The sequence below is a fragment of the Trematomus bernacchii genome, unplaced genomic scaffold (genome assembly GCF_902827165.1).
Source record: "Trematomus bernacchii unplaced genomic scaffold, fTreBer1.1, whole genome shotgun sequence".
NCBI lineage: Eukaryota > Metazoa > Chordata > Actinopteri > Perciformes > Nototheniidae > Trematomus > Trematomus bernacchii.
The window spans coordinates 9163974-9190859 of record NW_022987567.1 but is presented as its reverse complement, the minus strand read 5'-3'; the positions used below and the strand labels follow the sequence as shown (position 1 = coordinate 9190859).

Genomic DNA, 26886 nt, shown 5'->3' with positions numbered 1-26886 from the left:
AAACAGGAAGATATAGGAACATTATTATCACAACACTGACCCCATCTAGTGGTTTGAAGGTTAAACTACACTAAGAAAACGGATATAATTCTCTATTTTGTGAAAATCAACAACAATTAGCTCCAAACCTTCACTCATTTTGAAAGAACACGTATTTAGAACCCATAAGCTGTGTTCTAAGTTAATTAAATACACTAAAACAAACAAAAATACAACCGTCCTGCAAGAGATGGGTATATTAAAAAGGCCCTATTATGCTTTTTAGGATGTTCCCTTTCCTTTAGTGTGTTATTTAGGTTTTAGTGCATGTAAATGGTCTGCAGAGGCTAAAATCCCTGTGATCCCCTGCCTGAAACGCATCCATTGGCCTCCTTTGTTTAAATGGTAAATGGACATATGGCCCTCTATCAACGATATCTTCTGTCTTACATCGTCCTTAAAGCTGGATAAAACACACATTAATAATAACACACTTAATGCACAAATGTGTTTTTATTCAACTCGAAAATTACATTTCAAAGTCATTCAAATGAACAAAAGAGGCAGATATATTTTTAAAACATCTCCAGTTTCTGCGACTGCAAAACACGTTTAATTGACAAAAGATCAATTCTGACTTTTTAAGCCATCGTCAGCGTCGTTACCCTGCCAGTCAATAACCCTTTACCTTAATATATCCATTATGCATCCAGAAAATGTGACAAAAAGCAAAAAATCACTTTTTTTTTAATTAAACCTTTTAAAAATAAACCTATTTTACATATTTATTGGGCTTTAAAACATACGTGTGATATTTCAAAGGCTTATTGAGAGAAATGTTGATTTTACTGACAAATGCATGTTTTTAGACCCACACAGAATACTGCCTGCATCCAATAATACTCCTAATACATGGTGGCATTTACAAATAAGAACAAACATAAATAAAAAGGAATGAATAATTTATAAAAATATGTTTTACAAAGCCATTAAAGGCAAGTCCTTCATTGTTTTGAATGCAGACGTGTTGCTCATTTTCAGTCCACTAGGTGGCACTGTTTCCCTACAAGTAAAAAAATGCAGGTTTCTTTCACACAAGGCACATAGTTCAGAGTCAGACAGAAAACAGCATGTACATGTGTTGGAGCCACAGAGGAAATCAAACATTAAATTACAGAGGTTTTCAGACAGGAAATTAACAATGTCCGACTCCAGTTGCGTCGACGAATTCCTCAAGTCTTTTTTTTTATTCATCTGAATGTTTTTGTTGTCCTTTCAAGTGCTCCGAGTCTTTGAAAAGTAAAAAGAAAGTCTTCACATTTTACGATAAAGGAATCGTTTGACATTTTGGGAAAGATTTGCTTTCTTGTGGAGAGTTAGATGACCTAGATATGAAGCTAAAACGAGAATTAGTTAGCTTAGCTTAGCATAAAGACTGGAATCAGAGGGGAAACAACTAACTGTGTTTTCCACAAAGAAAACTAAATATATTTTTCTATTGCGGACTATTAACAGCAAAACATTCCCAAGCACAAAACCCCATATTTTTTACTTCGGATGTGAAATGTATGCAGCTTTTTCAGGCTAGCTATTTCCCTGTTTTTAGTCTTTATGCTAAGCTAAGCTAAATACTAGCTCGCTCTAGCTCTAGATTTAGCGTACAGACATCATACTAGTGTTAATCCTATCCCACTCTCAAAATGTGTGATATTTACACTTCGCTTTTACCTAGCACTGACCGCATGTTTCCCGCCTTTATGCTAAGCTAAGCTAATTACCTGCTAACTCTAGGTCTATATTTAGCATCCAGAAATTAGTATAGTGTCAATCTTTCTCTCGGAGATCTTCCAGCACACAACTACAGAAAAGAATACAAACATTTTGATTTGAAATTTGACTTCCAGTCTTTTTTGCTAAGCTATGCTAATAACCTGCTAGCAATAGGTCTAACAATAACTATAGGTACCCAGCAAACAACCACAGAAAAATAAGAAAGTGTTATTTCTACACTTCAATTTGTGTGTGTAGCTTTTTGCAAGCTAGCTGGTTCCCGTTGTCTTTATGCTAAGCTAACTCTAGCTCAATGTGTAGAGTTTGGACATTAGAGTGAATCTTATCTTACAGAGAGATGTAACATTATTTATGCTAAGCTAATGACCTGCTAACTATGGCTCTCTTTTTAGCATACAGACATAAGAGTGAACCTTATCTCATTCTCAGAAATTGTCCAACAACTATTTGCCATTTTTACCCTTTTTGTTTTCGGATTAGAGATGTGAAAGTCTTTATGCTAAGCTAATTGCATGCTAGCTGTAGCTCAATATGTAGCCTTCAGACACAAGAGAGTTATCTTATTAGCTAACTCTCAGCAAGAAGCTATATTTTCCAATATGTCAATTAACCATTCCTTTTAAAAACCTGATACCGTTCAGATCAGTTGAATTCATCTGCGTTATTTCAACGTTTTGCAGTCATTTCGGTGATCAATAATCCAGCCATTTTCTCCATCCTCATGTCTTTTTGGAATTTTTTCTGTTTACGGAGGTGCGCTTCGATCTCCTGCCTGAAGAAGAGCATCCCCAATTGGCCGTGCGACGCCTCGTTCATGGCTTTGGACTGCATGCACATGCGATATTGATCCGGCGGCAGTTCGTCGGCGCAGTGTTTCTCGTGCCACAAGTGGAAAAGCCCTCGGGACGGGGCTCGAACCACCAGAAGGTTACTGTGCAGGTACTTCCTGTACAGGTGCACGTCTTCACCCCCCCCAGCCTTTGATGTCGATGTCAAAACCGCCTGCAGGGGAAAGAGCAGAGGGGGAATAATGTAGAAGCTTTGTATGAGAATCAGAATTTATTTGTATTTAAAATCGGGGTTTTTGACAGTTGCTAAAATAAGATAATATCAAAGATTAATTAATTTAAAAAGAATCCATGAAATCATAAGAGTAAGAAGGTGCAATAAACTAATTTAAATAAATAAAGATATGAAGTTAAAATAAAAATGGAAAATAAAATAAAGGTATTTGTGTGAAAAGTACAGGCTAACGTAAAAGCCCAATAAAATATAATATACATTTAAATAGAATAAAATGTAATTATTCATTTATTAACATTTAACATATAACCCTAAAAGTTAAACTAAGAATACAAAAAAAAAGTTATAATAAAAGAAATTACTAATATTTATACAAACATTATATGTTACATCAAATTAAATTAAATATTTTATACAAACAAAAGAAATTCAGTTAAAAATGTGCACAGTTTATAGCATGTGAATTACAACAGTGGTGATGACATGATGCAAAATAAAGAAGAAACCTAACAGGAAGTAGTGTGTTTATGTTACACACACACACACACACACACACACACACACACACACACACACACACACACACACACACACACACACACACACACACACACACACACACACACACACACACACACACACACACACACACACACACACACACACACACACACACACACACACACACACACACACGAACTAGCACACTTTATGTGGAATTGAGGGGTTTTTCTCAGCGTTGGAAGAGCAGGTTTTTCTGAACAGTAAAAACTGATGACAGACATTTTCTCCTTCGAAGCGCAACGACTAATAAATACCAAGGAAGTTTGATCCCCGTTTCTAAGGAAGAGACAAGGATTTATTTTTGTTTAAGTAAAATACAACCCCTCATATGTGTGTATATATTTATATATATTTATTTTCACTTTTTGTTTCATTCGTTTGTCTCCATATTTCATTTCCCCCAATTTGTTTAAGCCTTTTTGTCATTTATCCACTGCTGACAGTCTTTGTGCACTTTTCTTATATCAGTCTTATGTTTTCTTATCTATTTTCACCTTATTATGATTATCATCTTACGTCACTATTATTTAAAGTGGGTTTAATCTTATATCCCATTAATTAAAACATTGTTTTTTATGTTCATTTTGTCTATTTTCCGTTTTTGTAAAGCAGTTTTTTTTGCAGGAAAAGCGCGAAACAAACAACATTTATTATAATTATCATGTGAAATGGAGATTTGAGGCGTTAATAAATGCATTTCTCTGTGATTCATGTCCCCATTTCCTCTTAAAGTCGCTGATTGGTTTCCTGATTAGAGTTTACAGCCTGCGATCACAATCAGCTGCTCTGCACGGTCTGTTGTTTTATGAAGAAAGAGGGGGGGGGGTTCTGGACAGATTCTGCAGAAACAGACGTCAGAAGACAAGTTCAAACCTGCATCTCTACACGTCTGAAATACTCTGCTGTTCCTCACACGTTGTTTTATTTTCATTATTCTGTCCGTCTCTCCGTCTTCATTTTTAACCCCGAGGCCAAACAGATTAAGCAGGAATTTGAGCTGAAAATGATGTGTTTATTTTTGTATGTGAATGCACTCAAAGCCTCAAAGATATGTTGCAACAGAATTTAAGGAATTTTCCATTTATTTATATATTTGTAATTGTTTAAAAAAAAAAAAAAATTAAATAAATAAAAATTAAATACTAAAATAATACATAAGAATTAGCCTTAAAAATGTAAAAAATAAATGTTTATATATTGATGTTGACATATTCAAACAAGTAGAATGTGAAATAAAATACAATAAATTTGAAAAATAATATTTAAAAACATAAATGTGCAATAAAAAGTTAAAATAAAATAAATACATGAAGATATTATTTGTATTTATTTAAATAGGTTAATTGGCACAGCTGTTTCTACATAGTTACTGTACCAAACTCCTGTAAGTATGCAGCCTTAATTGAAAGTAAAAATAAATTACATTCATATGCAGGTACATATTTACATAAATTAACACATGCTCGCATATAACGCTCTGCAAGAACGTGAAGTGTGTGTGTGTGTGTGTGTGTGTGTGTGTGTGTGTGTGTGTGTGTGTGTGTGTGTGTGTGTGTGTGTGTGTGTGTGTGTGTGTGTGTGTGTGTGTGTGTGTGTGTGTGTGTGTGTGTGTGTGTGTGTGTGTGTGTGTGTGTGTGTGTGTGTGTGACATAATCCCCTCTGAATTTCACTACACTCCTTCAATTGCTGTGACTTTGGAGGGAAACTAAATTGATTGAAATGTCTTCTGAGAGCCAATCTCCCTCAACAAACACTCAGATATAGAGCAGAGCTGTGAGATATGCTAATCCAAGCAGCGGCTGCTTCTCTTCTGCAGAGTCATTTCATCAAATCTCCTCCCAGGTGAGAGAAGTAAAGCAATATTGAACCATTTGTGTTGTCATCCATTAAGCTCTCTGCCACTATTAGCTCAGCAGAGGAAGTCTCAGAGTCTCACTGTTTATGAATTCCTGCACGCTAAGACGTTGCAAATATTTACCGATGTTGATGAAGTCGGATCTGAACTGGCAAGTCATCCCGAATCCAAAATCCCTCCAGAAGCCGGTGTCTTTCTTTATCGCCTGCACAGAAGAGAAGGGTTAGAAAGCAGAACAGAAATACGACTGTGTGTGTGTGTGTGTGTGTGTGTGTGTGTGTGTGTGTGTGTGTGTGTGTGTGTGTGTGTGTGTGTGTGTGTGTGTGTGTGTGTGTGTGTGTGTGTGTGTGTGTGTGTGTGTGTGTGTGTGTGTGTGTGTGTGTGTGTGTGTGTGTGTGTGTGTGTGTGTCCTAGCATTACAATCCTTGTGGGGACCTAAATCTGTTTACACAGTCACGTGTGGGGACTCGCCTCCCTTATGGGGACATAATGGAGGTCCCCATGAGGGGAATCATTAATTTTAGGGTGAAGACTTGGTTAGGGTTAAGGTTAGGATAAGTCTCCAGGAAATGCATGTAAGTCAATGTAAAGTCCCCTGAAGTGATGTCTACATGGTGTGTGTGTGTGTGTGTGTGCGTGTGTGTGTGTGTGTGCATGCGTGCATGTGTTTGCACTCTAACTGCATCTCTGTGTAATTTAAGTGTTTGACCTTCAGATTGAGGAGATTTTGTCCGACTTTCCACTTTTCTTGCAGGTTTTTCGGTTAGTTTTTTTATGGTTTAAATTCTTATTGAGATTATTTTAGGATTCACATGCGTGTGTGTAATACTCCTGAGACAATCGGGCAACAACTAAAGAGGACTAGTTGCTCGATAAAAGACAACTGTGATCATTGACTCTGTGATCAGGGGATATTTATGTGTCTTTTTGCGTGCGTGCGTGCGTGCGTGCGTGCGTGCGTGCGTGCGTGTGTTACCAGCTGCTGCTCCACAGGAGGGATGTGTTCAGGGCCTCCGTAGATCAGAGTTGGGTTGTACTGGCTGAATAACACCGGGTAGAAAACCTTTTTACCTAAAAGAGAGGAGATGATTAGAACAAGTACCCGTAGAAAATGAACAGAAAATTAATCACACAACTATTTAGATAATCCTAAAGTTATGTTTCCATAGCATAATGTGTCGTTACAGGGTCTCAAATATTAAGTTTAGCTGTTTTATATCTCATAAAGTGAACAAAACTACACAACTATATTTGCTGACATTTGAAAACAAGGATTAATTGCTTAATCCATCAAAAATCAACAGATTAATTGAACAGGAAAATACTTGTTAGTAGCAGCTTTAGATCAAGACAGTGGTGTTGATATACAGTGATTTAACAAATATTAGGTTTCACTTTACCATCTCTAAATACTCTCCAAATGATGATGTCAATATTTAGTTCAGTGCATCTCTTTGTTTATTGCACAGTACGACATTCAAAGTCATTGTAGATATCTGCAAACTACAGTTTTGTATCCAACTAGTGAAATAAATGGAGATTGAATGTGTGTTGTTACTAGGCAGAAATCATTTTTAGATATCTACCTATATAGATTATATCTTAGAGGTATGGACATCCTAAAGAAAAGAGATTTGCTGCAGCAGTTTCATCATGAAAAGCTTTATTTAACGATATATATTAACTGCATATTGACTAGTCAGAACTATAATCCAACACATGCACTGCAATGTAAAGATATCTGAAACGTTAATGATGTGACCAGAGGTGGGAAGTAGTGGAGTACAAATACTTTGTTACTGTACTTAAGTACATGTTTCTGGTATCAGTACTTTACTCCACTACTTATTTTTCTGACCACTTTTTACTTTGACTTCTTACATGTTGAACACAAATACCTGTACTTTCTACTTCTTACATTTTGAACACAAATACCTGTACTTTCTACTTCTTACATGTTGAACCCAAATACCTGTACTTTCTACTTCTTACATGTTGAACCCAAATACCTGTACTTTCTACTTCTTACATGTTGAACACAAATACCTGTACTTTCTACTTCTTACATGTTGAACACAAATACCTGTACTTTCTACTTCTCACATGTTGAACACAAATACCTGTACTTTCTACTTCTTACATGTTGAACACAAATACCTGTACTTTCTACTTCTCACATGTTGAACACAAATACCTGTACTTTCTACTTCTCACATGTTGAACCCAAATACCTGTACTTTCTACTTCTTACATGTTGAACCCAAATACCTGTACTTTCTACTTCTCTCATTTTCCAAACAGGCTGGTTCTTTTAGTTTGAATGTGTGTTTGGTGGCGTGATCATTATTATTTAGAGTCATTGCGTGCCTATTGATTTGAACACGATCCGTGTATCCATCATTTCCTGGTCTTCTCTAAAGAAGAGGGACCAATGAAAACGTTGTCATGTTGCCGTTGTTCAGCATGGAAACATTCATTAGCTAACAATGACATTATTGTTCTATTAATATAAAGGGAGGTCAGGTACTCTTTAAAACAGCTGCTAGTTATGGGTACTTTTTACTGAAGTACATTTCAAAGCCCTCTTTACTTTGACTTGAGTAAAGAAGTTTAGTCAGTACTTCTACTTTCACCAGAGTATTTTTAAACACGAGTATCTGTACTTCTACTTGAGTAAAGGATGTGTGTACTGTTGCCCTCTCTGCCTGTGAGTCTTTTAAATGTCTAAAGTGTTATAGTTAGTCTCACCAGGCTGCGTGTTGAGTCTGCAGGAGTTCAGGAAGTCGGCGGTGAAGTAGATGTCGACGTCGCAGAAGAAGAGCAGAACGTTTCCTCCTTTCCAGGCTCGAGCCCCGACGTCTAGGCCCCGTCCGCGAGAAAACTCCTCGTCCAGCTGCAGGAGGGTGAAGTTCTTAAAGTTCGCCTCCCTGCACAGAGGAAGAGGGGAGGAGAGGAAGAGAGAGGGGTTACAAAAGAGTACATTCAAACACTCTCTTTGGTGAGGTAACGTGACTGGAGGATTTTCAAAGATATTGTCGATTTATTTTGAAATATTAAAGATTATTTCCCATGTTTTCCCCTCATTTTCAATATTTCCTAGTTCATGATAAGTGTTATTAAGGTACACATATTCACCATCAACTAGCTGTTAACTAACATGCATATTAGAGCCAGACTACTAGCTTATTAGTGAACATATTCTGAGTTACAAATACCTGATTTTAAGTTATTTTGACACAATTACCACTTGTAGTTTCATGTCTTGTTACATAAGAGTAGACCACATTTGTTAGGTGTTATTATGGGAGAATTAATATTCTTGTGGTACTTCTACTGCATATTGAGCATATTAAGACCAAAACTCATGTACAACAACTTCCTTACGTAGCTTAGCCGATCTCCATTCAGAAAACACGCATTTTAAAGGTCTTTCGCCTGCCGTCTGTCTGCAGACTTGTCAAAGCATTAATTCATGGTTTTTACTAACCGGTATCAGTATGTTGTTACTTCGGCATCATTTAGAAACGTGTATTACAATTAAATCACCGTCAAATGTGTTCATTGTGTTGTAGTTGTAGCCCCCTTGCCAGCGATTCTCTGACCAATCAGCAGTCGAGTGTTTACGTCACTAGTTTAGCAAATTCAGCCCGGTTGTTGGCCCGGTAAGAACCTCGATTTTGGAGGGCCAGAAAAAAGGTGAAAAAGTAGCCCTGAGCCGGAACGAGCCCAAGTGGAAAAGCAACAAAAAACGGGCCGGGTTTGGCACGGCACGCTTAAACCGTGCTGCAGTGGAAATGCGCCATTAAAATGACTGTAGAGTGACTCAAACTGACTATAATGTGATTTAAAAAGACTATAAAGCGACTTAAAATGACCACGAAGAGACTCAAACTGACTATAATGTGACTCAGAATTGCTATTAAGAGACTCAAAATGTCTAAGAGGACTCACAAAATGACCACAGAAAAACTAAACAACTATGAAAATGGGGAAAACGACCATTAAGAAAACACAAAAAGACTAATAAAGCTACGCTGCATGTAAAGAGAACTAAAAAGCGACACATTTCGGCTTCCTTGCTGGGATCATTCGGCCCTAGTAATCCTCTTTTGCATAGCCGTGGGAACATGTTTCAAATGGGGGGTGCTGTGGGGATGACACCAGGGCCGGTTCTGACCAGTTTGCTGCCCTAGGCAAGATTTTTGCTGTTTCATTTATATCTTATTTTACCAGTTAACATTTATTTATTTATTTATCCATATTTTTTAATCTCTCCAGTTTTAAAGGATATTGTTGGTTTACTGTCCTATAGTATACATTGGAATGATTTCAAACCTGTTTTTATTTATCCTAATAATTATAAAGGTGTGCCTTGGAAATATTTGTTTACATAAATTGTGATCAAACCGTTTGAGACCCACTGAGATAACTTAGACTAAAGTGAACTATCTAAACACTCAGAGTCCTTTACCTCACTGAGCCTCTCAGGGCACATGGACAATGTAACCGGGGTGAAAAGGGTGTTATCTTTACTTAATTATGAATGTGAACATCAAGGCTGAACATTAGTTTTTTTTGTATTATTTTTGTATTATATTTCCATGTAATCTTGTGGACGTGCAGATTCCCTGTCCTCCAGCAGGGGGCGCTGCAGCACCCTGAGCACCCCTACTTACCACGGCCCTGCTCTTTTGTATTTTCCACCTAAACATTAAAGCGTAATGAGCTCATAAAGTTCACATCAGCACAACATATGGCGCGTTCACACCGGAGTACTTTTCCCACAATAGTTCATCAGAACTACGATATATTTGCGTTCACACCAAAAAGCCCCAGGAACTAAATGAGTGCATCAGAACCATTTTGACCCGCTTTTCAGTCCCTGCTAGAGAGCCCTTTCCCCAGTAACAGCTCTATTCGAGGGTCAATTGTCGTCTTTTCAAACTAAAAATAACCCAATAATAGCAGAGAGAAAACACAACAACAAACCCTGTATTCTTCTTTAACAGGGTATTGTAATCTGAATATATCAACATCCTCATAAATCTCTCACATTGACCTTTAATGAGGATTACATTAAGGAATTAACATGTTTTTAAGAAGTTAAATCCAGGAAAATCTGCAAGGATTTCATTTCATCTGCAGAAAATCCAGACAGAGAGAATCTCTCCTCCTTCATGTTGTTCACAACTCACAGAACCATCAGTTTATATTCAGTTAAAATCAGAGGTGTAAAGTAACTAAGTGCATTTACAAAGTACTGTACTTAAGAATGCAGGACTTTTACTGTAACAGAGTATTCCTACACTCAGGTACTTTTACTCAAGTCCAAGATCTGACACACAGAAGAGAGAACGAGCTTCTGTGCATCAGAGGGTCAAAGTTGAGATACTTATCGAGGAGAATTGACTCAAATACACTTCATTTCTTTGCATTTAATTCTGTCACGAAGCAGTGTTTGGACCCACCTTAGTCATGGGTTTGTTTTCAATACAAACATTTCAATATTAACTGTCACAAAAAATAGGCACATCTTTATTAAATGTTGAACAAATATCTCCAATGTGCCCTTTTATGCATTTGAGCCCCTTCCCCTCTAACGTACTCTAATGTGTGCAGAGTAGTTACTGAGCATATAACAAACATCTCTCCATGGGGGGCAACAATCTGACTTTAATCATGTAGAAAGATATCTGTGTTTATCTCAGCTTACATAACAAGTACTTAAATAAAAGCACAGAGAGAAAATGAATAAGAATAATACATTATAATCATAATGGGCTGAAGTGTGGCCTCGTTACAAAGAGAAGCATCTGATAGGAGGGAAAGGATTCATCATTTCATCGACTTTGTGGACGTTACTTTAGAATAAGAGTTAGTCATTTGAAAAGCTCTGTTGTAAATAATAATATTATAATGATCACAAAACAGCAAGAAGGGTCTTCCAGGTTTGATTGGTTATTTGTAATCTTTATTATACAGACACTTGATAACTGATAGATATATATACCAAGGTGTGAGAACACATGATATAACACTGACACCATGACAGGTACAGGACTTATGAAATGCATCAAACATAAATCACATTCTTTCACATCGAATTCAAAGAAAATCACAATTATTTGATTTGAAATAAAACATCAGAATAAAAACACAGGATTAAAAATAAGGGGATTAAAATCATTGAATGTGAAAGCGATGTTTAAAAGGTTGATAAGTGAACATTTAACAATATCTATGAAAACAACACGGAGCAGAGCGGAGCAGGGATCCTAACATCACAAGTCTTTACAAGAAGAGCAAAACACACATATATTTACAATATACAAGAATATATTCATACAAAACTAAATATATGTTTATATTAATAACAATATCTTTATTTACTTTCAACATTTAAAACCCTCTTTTCTCTGTTGTTATTATGGGATATTTATATTTTGGGTGTTTATATAATTTTATTTACTTTCTGAAGTTTCACTTTTCTATCTTTAAAACTGTCAATCATTTATCAACCGAAATAATATTAATAATAATGAATGATGTTACATGTTGCCCGTCTCTGTAACCTCTCTCGAGCGTAGAGAGAGAGAGAGAGGAGAGAGAGAGAGGAGAGGAGAGAGGAGAGAGAGGGCAGGAGGAGAGAGAGAGAGAGAGAGTAAGCGGAGAGAGGGAGAGAGAGAGAAGAGGCGTGGGAGCGAGAGACGAGCGAGACAGAGGAGAGAGAGAGGCGAGGGGGCTGATCGATCTCTATATCTCTCTCTTGATCTATGTCATAATCGGCTTTCTCTCTCTCTATCTCTCTCTCTCTCTCTCTCTCTCTATATCTCGGTCGTCTCTCTCTTGTGATCAGACTCAGATGTTGTGTTTGCATGAATTTCTAACATCCAGTGTTTAAATCCTGTTTCTGAGCCGCTGTATGAAAGAGGACGAGGACAGAGGGAAGTGAAATGAACAGATGCATATTAAGTGTCCCGTGTTCTGGTCCTCAGGGTCACAGTGACTACAGCAACACAGAGCATCAGCAGCAGAACACTGAGCGCTGAGCATCTCACTGCGTAGAAGGTGGAGTGAACCCCAAAGGGGTCTCTGTACAGGAGGGTCTTGGTTGAAGACAGACACGGAACATTTCTGTCAATAACTACACACCAATACTCTCCTGTGTCTTGCAGAGAGACATCAGAAATAGCCAATCTCCCATCACGGTAGCTGCGCACATTGCTACTGATCTCATCATAAACTAAAGTAATGGTTCTTCCTTTGGTTCGGTTCGACTTAAAGAACCAACCGTGGCCCAGACCCTTTTCCCTATCTTTGCATCTGAGAGTGACTTCTTCTCCGTCTGAGAAGAGCTCTACAGCAGGGGGGGGGGATTTGGGGCACACCCACAGCTCATATGATTTCTCAGCATTTAAGGTTTTACAATAGTACTGACCTGAGTGATTTAACGTTACCGATGTTAACACCAGAGAGTAGTTCTGGTCCACTAAAGACCCAGAGAGGTTATGTTGTTCTTGGTCAATGTTGTAGAGTCTAATCTTCCAATCTGGAGGCTTCTCTTTATTGAAACCAGAGTCAGGGCACTGCAGCACAACCGTGTCTTCCACTGAGAGATAGATCCACTCTGTGTTCAGCTGATACTCTACAGGGTGACTGCCAACACACTGCTGTTGGTTCATCAGCAGGCAGGTGTATCCTCCGAGGTCAGCTGGTGAGATGTTGGATATACGTAGAGCTGATGTGTTCTTCACCACTTGGTATCTTCCTCTATCATTGTCCATCACTGATGCCGTATCGTCCCCAAAAACTCTGGTCCATGTTTTCTGTTCAGGTCGATAATCCCGTTTGAGCCACTGGACATCCGGGTGGTCAGCTGCTCCATCACAACGCAGGTCTTTTGTTTCTTCATCTTCCATGTATTCATATCTGGTCAATATGTAACCACAAACAGTAAGTGTGAAGTGTTTCTCATGAGTCACTTGGCCCTCAGTCCAGCACTCCTCTTGGTACAGGCCGGAGTCTGAATGGGTCAGGTTCTGGATCATGTAGGAAGAAGTATTGGCCACGCTGACGAGTCGTTGCTTCAGGTCTTCAGGTACTGAGGAGTTCTGGGGCCAGAGGTCAGAGGTGTTCCACAGGACCAGCTTCTCCTCACCAACAGATCTGGAGATCAGGCAGGAGCCGGCCTCCTCTGGGAGCTCGAAGGTGAAAGAGTCGCTTTCCTTTTGGATGACGATGAGTTCTTCAGAGTGAATGTTGCTGATGAGAGCAAACAGCAGCACGGAGAGCTGGGAGACTGCAGCCATTCTGCTCGGAGGTTTCCTCGCGAGTGTTGTGCAAACACTGACACCGCTCACTAATAAGATCTGTATCAACCCTCAGCAACAGCGTCTCATTGGTGGACTGAAAACATGACATCTTTATCTCATCGTCAGTGGAAACTTTGAAGGGTTAGAGTTATCAAGTGATCTCTGGGTTTGGATTTACGTCACAGCCACGCTCTTCGTGTCTGAGTAATGAATATGCTTTATAGAGATCTGCAGATACATTTTTAGTCTTCTCAAGCACCAACTACCAAATATCTCTCCTGATTGTTGGCACTTGACAATCACCTTCACTGAATTGTACTCAGGTGTAACTAAAGTCTGATTTAAGGGTTGTTTATATTTCACATCATTAATCCAAATCTGTAAAGTAACTAGAATAAATGTAGTAAAAATACCAGGTTAACCTTAAAGAAAGCCCTCAGGATTATCAAAGACCCCCATCACCCCAGCCACAAACTGTTCTGTCTGCTGCCGTCTGGCAGGCGGTACCGCAGCATCCGGACTGAAACCTCCAGACTCAGGGACAGCTTCATCCCACAGGCCAGAAGACTATTAAACACCTGGACTTAGAAACAACATCCATAACATTCACCTGGCTGCAATTTACAAATGATGTATCTAATATATCATATTCCAATCACTCTTATTGCACTATTTCACTATTTTACTATTTTTCTTTTTGTATTTACTTGCACTATTTTTCCTGTGTATCTGTTTCATTGTGTTGCTCTGTTGGAGGAGCCTGTGACCTAAGATTTTCATTGACATAACTACACTGTAGCTATGTACGCCGTACATGGGCAAGACACTTCACCTGAATTTGCTCCTGTGGGTATTGTCCACAGTACATGACCGTTACATGTATGTATGTGTAATGTGTATCTGTAAAGCGCTTTGGGTCATGGAAAAAGCGCTATTCGTTTCTTGTAGACTTAACCAAAAATGTCTGGTCGCGGTAAAGGTGCACTTTCTTCTTAACGTCGAAGAACAATAACATAGAAAATGTCTGATGCTGGAAAATGCCCGTAACTATAGTTGACCGTTTTGATGTTTCGTTCTGAACGACCCGTTCCAACAGACTCAAAATGACTGGAAGAGTGAAAAAGCGTGAAAAAATACAAAGAAAAAATATATATATATACAAAAAAAAAAAAAAAAAGTCTCTCCCTGGAAGCGTGCCATCTTTTGCTTCAAAATGTGGACAGTTTTGGGTTCGCCTGAACTTCACAGGCTCAGGAGAACCCCCTAGTCGTGAATATGTTGGAGAATCACTGTTATTTGATACCTGCTGGATCAATACAAATGATGTATATTCCTTCATAGCACTGCCAAACAGAAAGGAGTTTGAACTCTGCTTTTTGCTAGAAACTCCACTGAGACGTTTCCTTGACGTTCTCACAACTAAATCCTCAGATCCCAAGTGGAAAGACTGGACTTTCGAATCTTCCATTCAAATGGACATCTCAAACATCATTGTTAAATTCTGGACTGGCCGTATTCCAGACCATGATGTTGAGACCTATTTGAAGAGATATGGAAATATAATCAGCAAATACAAACCAGTAGATAAATTTGGGATATGGTATGGAGTGAGAAAATACAAAATTAAGATGAATCGAAAAAGTGATAGTGAGATCCAAAATCTCCCAAATTCGATATCTCTCGGCCCCTATAATGGCAGAATAATTTATCCAGGGCAATCCGTCACCTGTTTCATCTGCAACTCAGCTGACCATCAGGTCAGAAAATGCACCACAGTGAAATGTTGGAGATGCAATGAACTGGGTCACAAGGCTAAAGATTGCAATTCAGACAGTCTCTGCAACCTGTGTGGAAAGATTGGACAAAACTTCTTCAACTGCCCATCTTCTTATGTAAACAAGGCAAAAACCCAGCAGCAGCCTCGTTCTGCAGCCCAAAAGCAGCCTGGCCCTCCTTCAGTTACCCAGCAGCAGCCTGGTCCTCCTTCAGTCACCCAGCAGCAGCCCCGCCCTGCAGCCCAGCAGCAGCCCGGTTCTGGTCCTTCAGCCCAGCAGCCCGGACCCGGTCCTCGACCTGCAGCCCAGCAGCAGCCCGGTCCCGGTCCTTCAGCCCAGCAGCCCGGTCCCGGCCCTCGACCTGCAGCCCAGCAGCAGCCTGGTCCTCGTCCTTCAGCCCAGCAGCCCGGTCCCGGTCCTGGTCCTTCAGCCCAGCAGCAGCACGGTCCCGGTCCTAGACCTGCAACCCAGCAGCAGCCTGGTCCTCGTCCTTCAGCCCAGCAGCCCGGTCCCGGTCCTGGTCCTCCAGCCCAGCAGCAGCCTGGTCCTGGTCTTCGTACTTCAGCCCAGCAGCCCGGTCCCGGTCCCGGTCCTTCGGCCCAGCAGCAGCCTGGTCCTGGTCCTCGTCCTTCAGCCCAGCAGCAGCCTGATCGTCGTCCTGCCAGCAAGGATGTCCCTCTCCCTGATGATCAACAGCCTTCATCTCCTGAAGACGACTCTCCACCCCTGTCAGGTGAAGGCAAACTAACCATTGACAGTGATGTAGAGAGTGAGTACAGCTCTGACAGTGAGATTGAAGATGATAAATACTATGAGAGTGTGAGCGAAAGCCCAGGATCTGACTCTAGCCCTGACAGCCTTACAGCTGGACAGCGAGTCAACATGCCCCTCTACTCGCCCCCTGAGAGTCACTCGGGGTCTTTTTCACCGACTCCGGATTATCCAGACCCCCGAGTGAGGCTCAGAGGGAAGCCCCGTTTGAGGTCTCTAAAAAAAAGAGACCTGCAAGCAGAAACTTGAACGAAATAGAAAAACGGGCTAATTTAGAGACAATATAAAACCAACATGAGCTTCATAAACGTCGCTACTTGGAATGTACGTGGTATTCAGTCTAAGAACTTTCGAGAGAGGAAAATGAAATATTTATTGGACACTAACTATGATTTCCTCTTTACGCAGGAACTTAGACTGAATACCACCGGGGATGTTGACGATGTATGTAAAATGTGGCACAAAGGAGAATGTATTATCTCCATCGGAGATAGCAGAGCTGATGGAGTTGGCATTTTCTTCAAGGAAAGGGACATTACTATTATTAGAAGAAGGGACATAATTCCAGGAAGGCTGCTTATGGTGGATTGTTTTTATAAAAATGAAAAATATCGACTTATTAATATTTATACTGCCCCTGACGCAACAAATAAGTTACAAATATTTAGAAAACTTAGAGAAATGTTAACAGTGGGTTATAAAATTATATTAGGTGGAGATTTTAATACAGTAACGGAAGATATAGATAGGTGTAGTACAGCTGTTTTTAAACTGAGGGCGGAAGGAAAACTGCTGAAAGAAATCTGCAGCGATGCAGGCCTCATCGATGTCTGTCGCTCACTTAACCCCGCAGGAATAGATTTTACGAGATACGATAAAACGACAAAAACCCGTATAGACAGGATGTATGTATCTAATCACTTCTCTGTTACAACCTATAAAACCATTTTTAGTGACTTTTCGGATCATCTTTTGGTCCAAACGTCGTTGTCCTCCGGAGCCCCTTCCACTAGAGGCTTCTGGAAACTGAACACACAGTGCCTAAAAATACTTGTGTTTCAACAGAATTAAAACTGGAAATACAAAAAATTATACAATTGAGATGCTTAACAAACTCTGACATCAAATTATGGGAAACATTAAAAAGTAGGTTAAAATGTTTTTTCAAATTTAAATGTAGGGAACTCAATAAAGCAAAAAATATTAAATATGAATCATTAATCAAACAATACATTCATTTAAAGCAGATGAAAGTTAAAACTAAAACGGTAAAAGAAAATATATCTAAATTAAAAACTGAAATTGATCAATTAAACCAGGAATCATATAATATACATACATCTGAAATAGATCAAAGAGGCAACTTGGCTCAAGCCATTAAAACCAACCAAAAGAAAATCCAAAGTAAATTCATCAAATGTATAAAAAATCAAGAAGGTTGTATTGTGTGTAATGAAAAACAGAAACGGGAAGTGATAAGAGATTATGTTCTGAAGCATATAACAAAATGTGTTGAAATTCTGTTGGGAATAATCCCTCCGTAACAACATCCAAGAATTTGATTTCCTTCTCGGTGTGAAATTAGAAAAGACGAGGTGATCCAGGCGGTGAAAGGAGCTGAATGTCGGTAAGAGCCCCGGTCCTGATGGTCTGCCCACTGAGTTTTATCAATTATTATCTGATGATGTTTTAAACTTACTGACCTCTATGTTTAATGAAGGTCTCAGCAGTGGTTGTATGGGTGACTCATTTTATGAAGGTGTCTTGTCTCTACTATAAAAAAAAACGATGAAACTGATATAGATAATTACAGACATTTAACTATTATGAATACTGATTATAAGATACTAGCAAAAATAATAATGAATAGATTAACAGATATATTAGATAAAGTAATAGATAAAGAGCAAACATGTGCTATAAAAGGTCGCCTTATGTGGGACAACTTATCAATTTTAAGAGAAATCATAAATAAACCAAAAGAAGAAAAAGTTTTTTTTATTATTGGACTTGATAAAAAAAAAGCCTTCGACTATTTATCCAGAGATTACTTATGGTCGGTGATGAAGGCCTACGGATTTCCTGAAGCCTTCATAAACATGATTAAGTGTCTGTATTTTAAATCTTGTGTTTGTGTAAATGTAAACGGTGTGTTAACAAATGCATTTAATGTTGAAAGAGGGGTTAAACAGGGCTGCCCTTTAAGCGCAGCTCTGTACGTGCTAGCCATAAGTCCATTAATTAAAATAATAAACAACGACAGGTTAATATCAGGAACACCAGTTGGCCATGCGCCCAAGATAACTGCCATCGCCTATGCAGACGATGTCACTGTTATTATAAAAAACCAACAGGAAATGGATGTTTTAACAAACCACCTAAACTTATACGAATTGGCATCAGGAGCTAAATTAAACCACAACAAAACTGAAGGTGTTTGGATCGGCACCGACGATGCCAAATGCGACATAAACATTCAAGTGAAAAAATAAATTAAAATACTAGGAATAACTATTTGTAGCGACAATTGTGCCGAACTCAATTGGGAGAACAAACTAAGTGAAGTCAAAGAACAAGTTAAACAATGGGAGAATAAAAATACAAATTATAAATCAAGAATAAATATAATCAAATCTTTCATTCTTAGCAAGATCCTTTTTCTGGCAAACATTTTCCCCCCACCTACCCAAATAATTATGCAATTAAACAAACAGTGCGTCAATTTGGTGTGGGGTACAACCAGGGAGGTTGCAAAATGGAATTTATTGTTTAAAAGTAGGGAATATGGAGGCCTGGGAGCCGTAGACCTGGGCATTAAACTACAGATTACCTTTGTAAAAAACATCTCCGCTGCAATTCACAGGAAAGCACCTTGGGTTGAAGAGGGAAGAATGGGATGGAACAAGAGAAGAGGCCGCGCTAGAAACGGACCCTATTATAAACTAGTGTACGGGGACTTCACAACGGAACTCAAGCATTTAGCGATTGATTGGATCGGACTCCCGAATAGAGTCATTTTTAAAATAGTAAACGATTTTAAATATGGAGGTAATGTAATGTATAAAAACCTCACACCTGTCGTAGGCAACGAAGTTTTAAAATTAATAAAATGTAAACAATTGTCGGAGAGCATGAGAGACGTGAGGTGGCTGATATCTGTCAACAGACTTGCGGTCAGAGCTGTGGTCTCATGGAGCTGTTATGTCAAAACTAAAACATGCCCCATGATTAACTGTGAGGAAGACGAGACCTTACAGCACCTCCTCATGGACTGCTACAGAGCCGAGGAGGTGTGGTCGCTCCTGCGGGGCATCGGTTTAGTTTTCAATGTAAGATATGCCTCAATTATGTTTTGTATTCTAGATGAGGGGATGGGCATAAAGCAGAGGGAACTTTTTCAGATGATAATTTGTATCGCATGTATGAAAATGTGGAAACAAGGTGTAAAATGATACTGAACCAGACAGTAATCGGCAGTAACACCATAGTGAAACAGATACTTACTGAACTAAGGAGAAAAAAGATCCTGGACAAATCCCAGACTCTGCCATGGGGCATCTTGAGTCTGTGACCTAACTGAGCCTCATAAGTCAAACGTGCTCTCCTTATGTTATTTATATATTTATACTTAGTGTGATGTGTGTATTATTGATGTAACTTGTATATAATGCACTGCCCTAATAATTTAAAATAAAGTTTTCTAAAAAAAAAAGAAAAGAAAAAGCGCTATAATAAATATAAGGAATTATTATTATTATTATTACGCAAGCATACATTAAGCACAAAACAATAAATAAGGGCACTTTGTGATTTGATTTCCTCAAACTCCTCGTGTTCTCCCAGATTTTAATCCTAATACAAAGGAGCTTTTTGACTAAAACCAAAACTAATTGCGCGACGGGACAACAAAGCTTCCTGCTGGGGTTTTCTAAGCATGTGGTGAGAGTAAAAGAGAAAACAGCTGCATCCAGATGTGCACACACACACACACACACACACACACACACACACACACACACACACACACACACACACACACACACACACACACACACACACACACACACACACACACACACACACACACACACACACACACACACACACAGACTTAACATCACTTGTAGACTTGAACACTCTTTCTATGCAGAATTCTCTCCAGACAGAACACCCTAAGAAATGAGTGTTCTTCAGAGGAAGCACCACAGTGTGTCGCACACAGAGTCTTGTCCTGTCAGTGAGGTGTGTGGCATGTGGGGCAGAAGTTACAGTGTTTCTGTGGTTCTGGGTGCAGGGCTTCATTCTGCACGATTATATATGAGGTGACCTTTGGGTCTGTGCTTTGAGAATTGTGTTTAGTGTTTTGAGAAAATGAGCCCTGTTGTTAAAACATGTGTTTTAGCAATTGATAAAAACTGTAATATAGAGTCAATGTGACGTGTTGTTGCCTTTAGCTGAAGTCTCAGGGAACCTTGTTTTGGACCAATCTCCCCCGGTGTGTGAAGGCCTCTACAGAGAGTCTCTGTCACATGATCAGGGTTCTCTGTCACATGATCAGGGTTTTCTGTCGGCCAGGTCTTCAGTTTGCTCAGTGGTTCAGTTCTATAGAAGCAGAAAGAGTTAGAGGACATTCTGAGTCTCTGTCCCTGCCTGTGTTGAACGCGTCCATTAAAGATGATATTAAAGTTTATATAATACTGTCTTTAACTTCTCTGACCTGCTTTTCTGAGGAACTGATGACGAAGATGCTGATGGTTTACAGATTACAGAAACTGTTGGTTTCCTGTTTCCATGACACCAGGCTGTCCTATCAGATGCTGTCAGAGTAGATTCAACTTTAACACGAAGAAGAGCTGGACTCAAAATATATCACCGTCTTTAAACTCAGGGTTCATACGAGTTCATGTTGAAGATCACTCCGTACATTTAGATTCTGAAATGTGCCATCATGAAAAATCTGTTTTTTTACTTCTAGTAGTTTAAGTATGGGGTGTACGGCCTTTACTAACACACACCACACACACACACACACCCACCCACCCACCCACAAAACACACACACACACACACACACACACACACACACACACACACACACACACACACATTATGAAATTATTATGAAAAACACTTAACATTACTTTTTTCCTTTTTTTACAATTATAATTTATTTTCTTTTATGAATATATCTATCTATATGCATTAAAATGCAAACAAATAATTGTTCCATAGCTTTTTTCTTGGTCTGGCAGTTAAAAGGTTCATGTTCTGCACAGATAGTGCCTTAACTTGAATTTGAAAACACGTGGCAACTTTATTAATACAGCAGATGAAAAGATTTGTGGAAGGATAAATTCTTCATGGGCTTCAATGGCTCTCGAGATAAAGGGCGTTTTATGGTTGCTTGTATTATCCTCAGATAGTGGTTTGTTTAAATAACTAGTGACATTTTAATAAATATTGCAAAAAAGGGCATATATATAACCTGGCCGGCTTAACCAGTCTGTATTTCTTCAAGCACCACAAGATTCAGAGTTTATAAAGTAACTACACAGTAAAAGTACTTCATAGTACTTGTGGGGGTTTCACTAGTACTGAGTCCAACAGGATCAATCTCACGAAGAACTAATGACAACAAAAAATAATTCCCTCATCAAACTTAGCAGAAGTGGCTTGCTTTTGTTCTCAGGAGGGGACTTTGACAGGGTATTTCTCAAAAAATACACAGTAAAAGTACTTCAATGTATTGTTAGTAGCAGGCAAACTAATACCGAGTCCAACAGTGTCAGTTTTATTAAGAACTTGTGGTAAAAAATATTTGTAAAAAAAAAATGAAGAGCAGCTGATTTGAAAAAACAACGTGGAGAGACGGCTGAGTGACCGCAGTGCAGAATCGCTGTATAGTTTAAATCTCCTAACAATGTTGTCCATTTTAGACATAGACTTATTATATTTACAGCCCTTAATAACATTCATTTTCTGGGCTCAATGTGTGTCTTGGCCGTTTTCGTTGTGATCGCTAAATTCACCTTGTTTCCCCTTGTTTATAATATTATCAACGTTCCAAGCAAACGAGTGCTTTTGTTTTGAAATCACTTCCGCGAGTTTCGCGGCCCCCCCTCCCCCTCCCCCTCCCCCCTCCCCCCTCGCTACAATGACCATTAGACCATTTAGTAAGGTAAAAAACAAAAAGCAAAAACGCCTCGCAGACACTCTTCCGTTTACTTGTTTAATAAAGAAAAACAAATGGTCCGTAGATACACGGATTAATCTCCCTCCATCATGTTGATTTGAATCAGAAGTTCTGAACATGAGCCCGCCCCGCTCGACCTTCTGAGCCAATCACAGCGCGATAATGACCTGCCTTCCATTTCAACCATACTCCTTCCGTTTCCACTATACTTTCTCTCACACATACATGTATTCTTCTCTTGCATACATATATTGTCTTCATACATGCATATATTATTTATAATATTAAATGTAAACATTGAATGAATGTGCATGAGAGCAAAATGTATAAATATGAGCATTAAAATATATGAATATGAGAACAAAATGTAAAAATGTGTGAGTGACAATGTATGAATGTGTGCATTGAAATATGATAATATGAGAGCAGAATGTATGAATGTGTGAGTGTAAATATATATGTGTGTGAGAGTGAAAATGTATGTATGTAAAAGGAGAATGTATGTGCGTGAGAGGACCAGTATGAATTACGGCCTGTACGGCCACACACACACACACACACACACACACACACACACACACACACACACACACACACACACACACACACACACACACACACAGAAAGAGAGAGAAAACACACACACACACACACACACACACACACACACACACACACACACACACACACACACACACACACACACACACACAGACTTAACATCACTTGTAGACTTGAACACTCTTTCTATGCAGAATTCTCTCCAGACAGAACACCCTAAGAAATGAGTGTTCTTCAGAGGAAGCACCACAGTGTGTCGCACACAGAGTCTTGTCCTGTCAGTGAGGTGTGTGGCATGTGGGGCAGAAGTTACAGTGTTTCTGTGGTTCTGGGTGCAGGGCTTCATTCTGCACGATTATATATGAGGTGACCTTTGGGTCTGTGCTTTGAGAATTGTGTTTAGTGTTTTGAGAAAATGAGCCCTGTTGTTAAAACATGTGTTTTAGCAATTGATAAAAACTGTAATATAGAGTCAATGTGACGTGTTGTTGCCTTTAGCTGAAGTCTCAGGGAACCTTGTTTTGGACCAATCTCCCCCGGTGTGTGAAGGCCTCTACAGAGAGTCTCTGTCACATGATCAGGGTTCTCTGTCACATGATCAGGGTTCTCTGTCGGCCAGGTCTTCAGTTTGCTCAGTGGTTCAGTTCTATAGAAGCAGAAAGAGTTAGAGGACATTCTGAGTCTCTGTCCCTGCCTGTGTTGAACGCGTCCATTAAGATGATGTTAAAGTTTATATAATACTGTTCTTTAACTTCTCTGACCTGCTTTTCTGAGGAACTGATGACGAAGATGCTGATGGTTTACAGATTACAGAAACTGTTGGTTTCCTGTTTCCATGACACCAGGCTGTCCTATCAGATGCTGTCAGAGTAGATTCAACTTTAACACGAAGAAGAGCTGGACTCAAAATATATCATCTTTAAACTCAGGGTTCATACGAGTTCATGTTGAAGATCACTCCGTACATTTAGATTCTGAAATGTGCCATCATGAAAAATCTGTATTTTTTACTTCTAATAGGTTTAAGTATGGGGGTGTACGGCCTCTACTAACACACACACACACACCACACACACACACACACACACACACACACACACACAACACACACACCACACACACACACACACACACACACACACACACACACACCCACACACACACACACACACACACACACACACACACACACACAGAAAGAGAGAGAGAGACACACACAGAAAGAGACACACACACAGAAAGAGACACACACACACACATAGAAAGAGACACACACAGAAAGAGACACACACACACACACACACACACACAGAAAGAGACACACACACACACAGAAAGAGACACACACACACACAGAAAGACACACACACACACATTGAAAGAGAGAGACACACACACAGAGAGAGAGACACACACACACACACACACACACACACACACAACACACACACACACACACACACCACACACACACACACACACACACACACACACACACACACACACACACACACACACACACACACACACACTTGGCTTAGTCTTTCTATCTTTATAGCCAGTGGTGTAAAGTAAGTTCATAAACTCAAGTACTATACTTGGGTACAATTTTGAGATACTTAATAATAAATAAATAAATAATTAATTTAATTTATATAGCGCTTCTCATCTGCCAAGACAAATCTCGAAGCGCTTCACAGCAAAGGACACTGATACAATTTGAGAGATTAAACAAATAATAATAATACAAATTAAAAATTAAAACAAAATAAAATATAAAATAAAATAAAATAAAAGTCGGAGATAGCGATAAAATGGCAATACTCCAGGTGTACCATGCTCAAAGTTTATTGGAAGGCCTGCCGAAAGAAGAGGGTCTTAAGGCCGTCTTACTTGTACTTTATTTAAGTATTTCAATGTTTTGCTACTTTGTTCTTCTTCTCCTCTACAGTTCAGAGGTACATGGTGTACTTTTACTCCACTACAGTTCAGAGGTACATGGTGTACTTTTACTCCACTACAGTTCAGAGGTACATGGTGTACTTCTACTCCACTACATGTATTTAATAGCTTTAGTTACTTCACAGATGTGGATGAATGATGTGAAATATAATCAAGTGTTAAATCAGACTTTAGTTCCACCTGGAGTAAATCCACAAGCTACACTGCAGTATACAAAGTCATTCAAACTAGCTGCACCTTTACAGCTTTGAGAACACTTTCATGATCAATCATTATAAAACATATCATTTATATTATTCTGAAATGGACCAATCTGCACAATGACTACTTTTACTGTCGCTACTTTCACTATATTTTGATGAGAATACTTTTATACTTTCACTTGAGGAACATTTTGAATGCAGGACTTTCACTGTAACAGAGTATTCCTACACTCTGGGTACTTCTACTTTTACTGAAGTACAAGATCTGAGTACTTCTACTTTTACTCAAGTACAAGATCTGAGTACTTCTACTCAAGTACAATATCTGAGTACTTCTACTTTTACTCAAGTACAAGATCCGAGTACTTTTACTCAAGTACAATATCTGAGTACTTCTACTTTTACTCAAGTACAAGATCTGAGTACTTTTACTCAAGTACAACATCTGAGTACTTCTACACCTCTGCTGTTTACTGAAAGACTTCTTTCTAAGAAACTTATGGTAAAAACAGAGAAGTTTGACTCAGAAGGACTTCAGTGAGGGACAGCTCCTGCAACCAGTTTGTAAACAGTATTACAAATGTACCAATTGCCAAAATAAATTTAAAAAAGAGTGTGTTTAACTTTGACTTCACTATATTTTGATGAGAATACTTTTATACTTTCACTTGAGGAACATTTTGAATGCAGGACTTTCACTGTAACAGAGTATTCCTACACTCTGGTACTTCTACTTTTACTGAAGTACAAGATCTGAGTACTTCTACTTTTACTCAAGTACAAGATCTGAGTACTTCTCCTTTTACTCAAGTACAAGATCTGAGTACTTCTACTTTTCCTCAAGTACAAGATTTGAGTACTTCTACTTGTACTCAAGTACAAGATCTGAGTACTTCTCCTTTTACTCAAGTACAAGATTTGAGTACTTCTACTTGTACTCAAGTACAAGATCTGAGTACTTCTACTTTTCCTCAAGTACAACATCTGAGTACTTCTACACCTCTGCTGTTTACTGAAAGACTTCTTTCTAAGAAACTTATGGTAAAAACAGAGAAGTTTGACTCAGAAGGACTTCAGTGAGGGACCAGCTCCTGCAAACCAGTTTGTAAACAGTATTACAAATGTACCAATTACCAAAATAAATTTAAAAAAAGAGTGTGTTTAACTTTTAAACACAAGAACTCAAATATAAGTCTATTTAAATAAAGCTCATTTTAAAAGGCAAAGTTCATACATGACCAAAACATAAAACAAGTATGTATTTCAAAGCAAAGGGAATAAAACAGGGTATAACTATCAATGTAATTAACAATAGATACACTATAAAACGAGAAGACAGATTCCATATAAAAGCTTGTTTTATGTCAAATAAATGAGCATTAAGATATACCTTCAATAAAAATGAATATATTGTGGATGATAGGAACTCACAGTGCTCTATACTGCATTATCACGTTCAGTTGCACTCAATACAAAGCTTAATTTTTAACCCTTAAGTGCCTCTAAACATCTGACAGTGCTGAACTCCAACAGACTTTGGAGCCGCACTCATTTGAATAGAAAGGAAACAACGCACAGGTAATAATTAACAGTAATGAAGGGGAAACACTTCAAAAACACACCACACACTATCACAAATAAAACACACATTATATTAGATTAGTGGTTCAATTAGAGGTTAAAATAAACTCCCATTCTCCACCACTATCCAAACAGTAGGATTAAATATCAACCTTTAAATCGGATTACAGCTGCGGCACACAGTGAGTAAATAATACAGAATATAAATGAAAGAACATACCCAGGATGAGACATGTTATGTCGAGCAGCACGAAGGGGATTCCTCTCGCCTCGAACATTTTGGGTCCTTCTCAGGTCGACTATTTTCATTTCCTCGG

The 26886-nt window shown here is 38.8% G+C and overlaps 1 protein-coding gene across 1 annotated transcript; it reads right to left on the bottom strand.

The window, feature by feature from the left end:
- Positions 1-476: 476 nt before the first annotated feature.
- LOC117478887 (chondroitin sulfate N-acetylgalactosaminyltransferase 1-like) lies at positions 477-26886 on the bottom strand. Its single transcript, XM_034125822.1, is given in 6 exon segments — positions 477-2742; positions 2744-2772; positions 5336-5417; positions 6189-6283; positions 7961-8139; positions 26790-26886. Coding segments are annotated over 6 exon segments (780 nt in total). The 5' UTR covers positions 26879-26886; the 3' UTR covers positions 477-2436.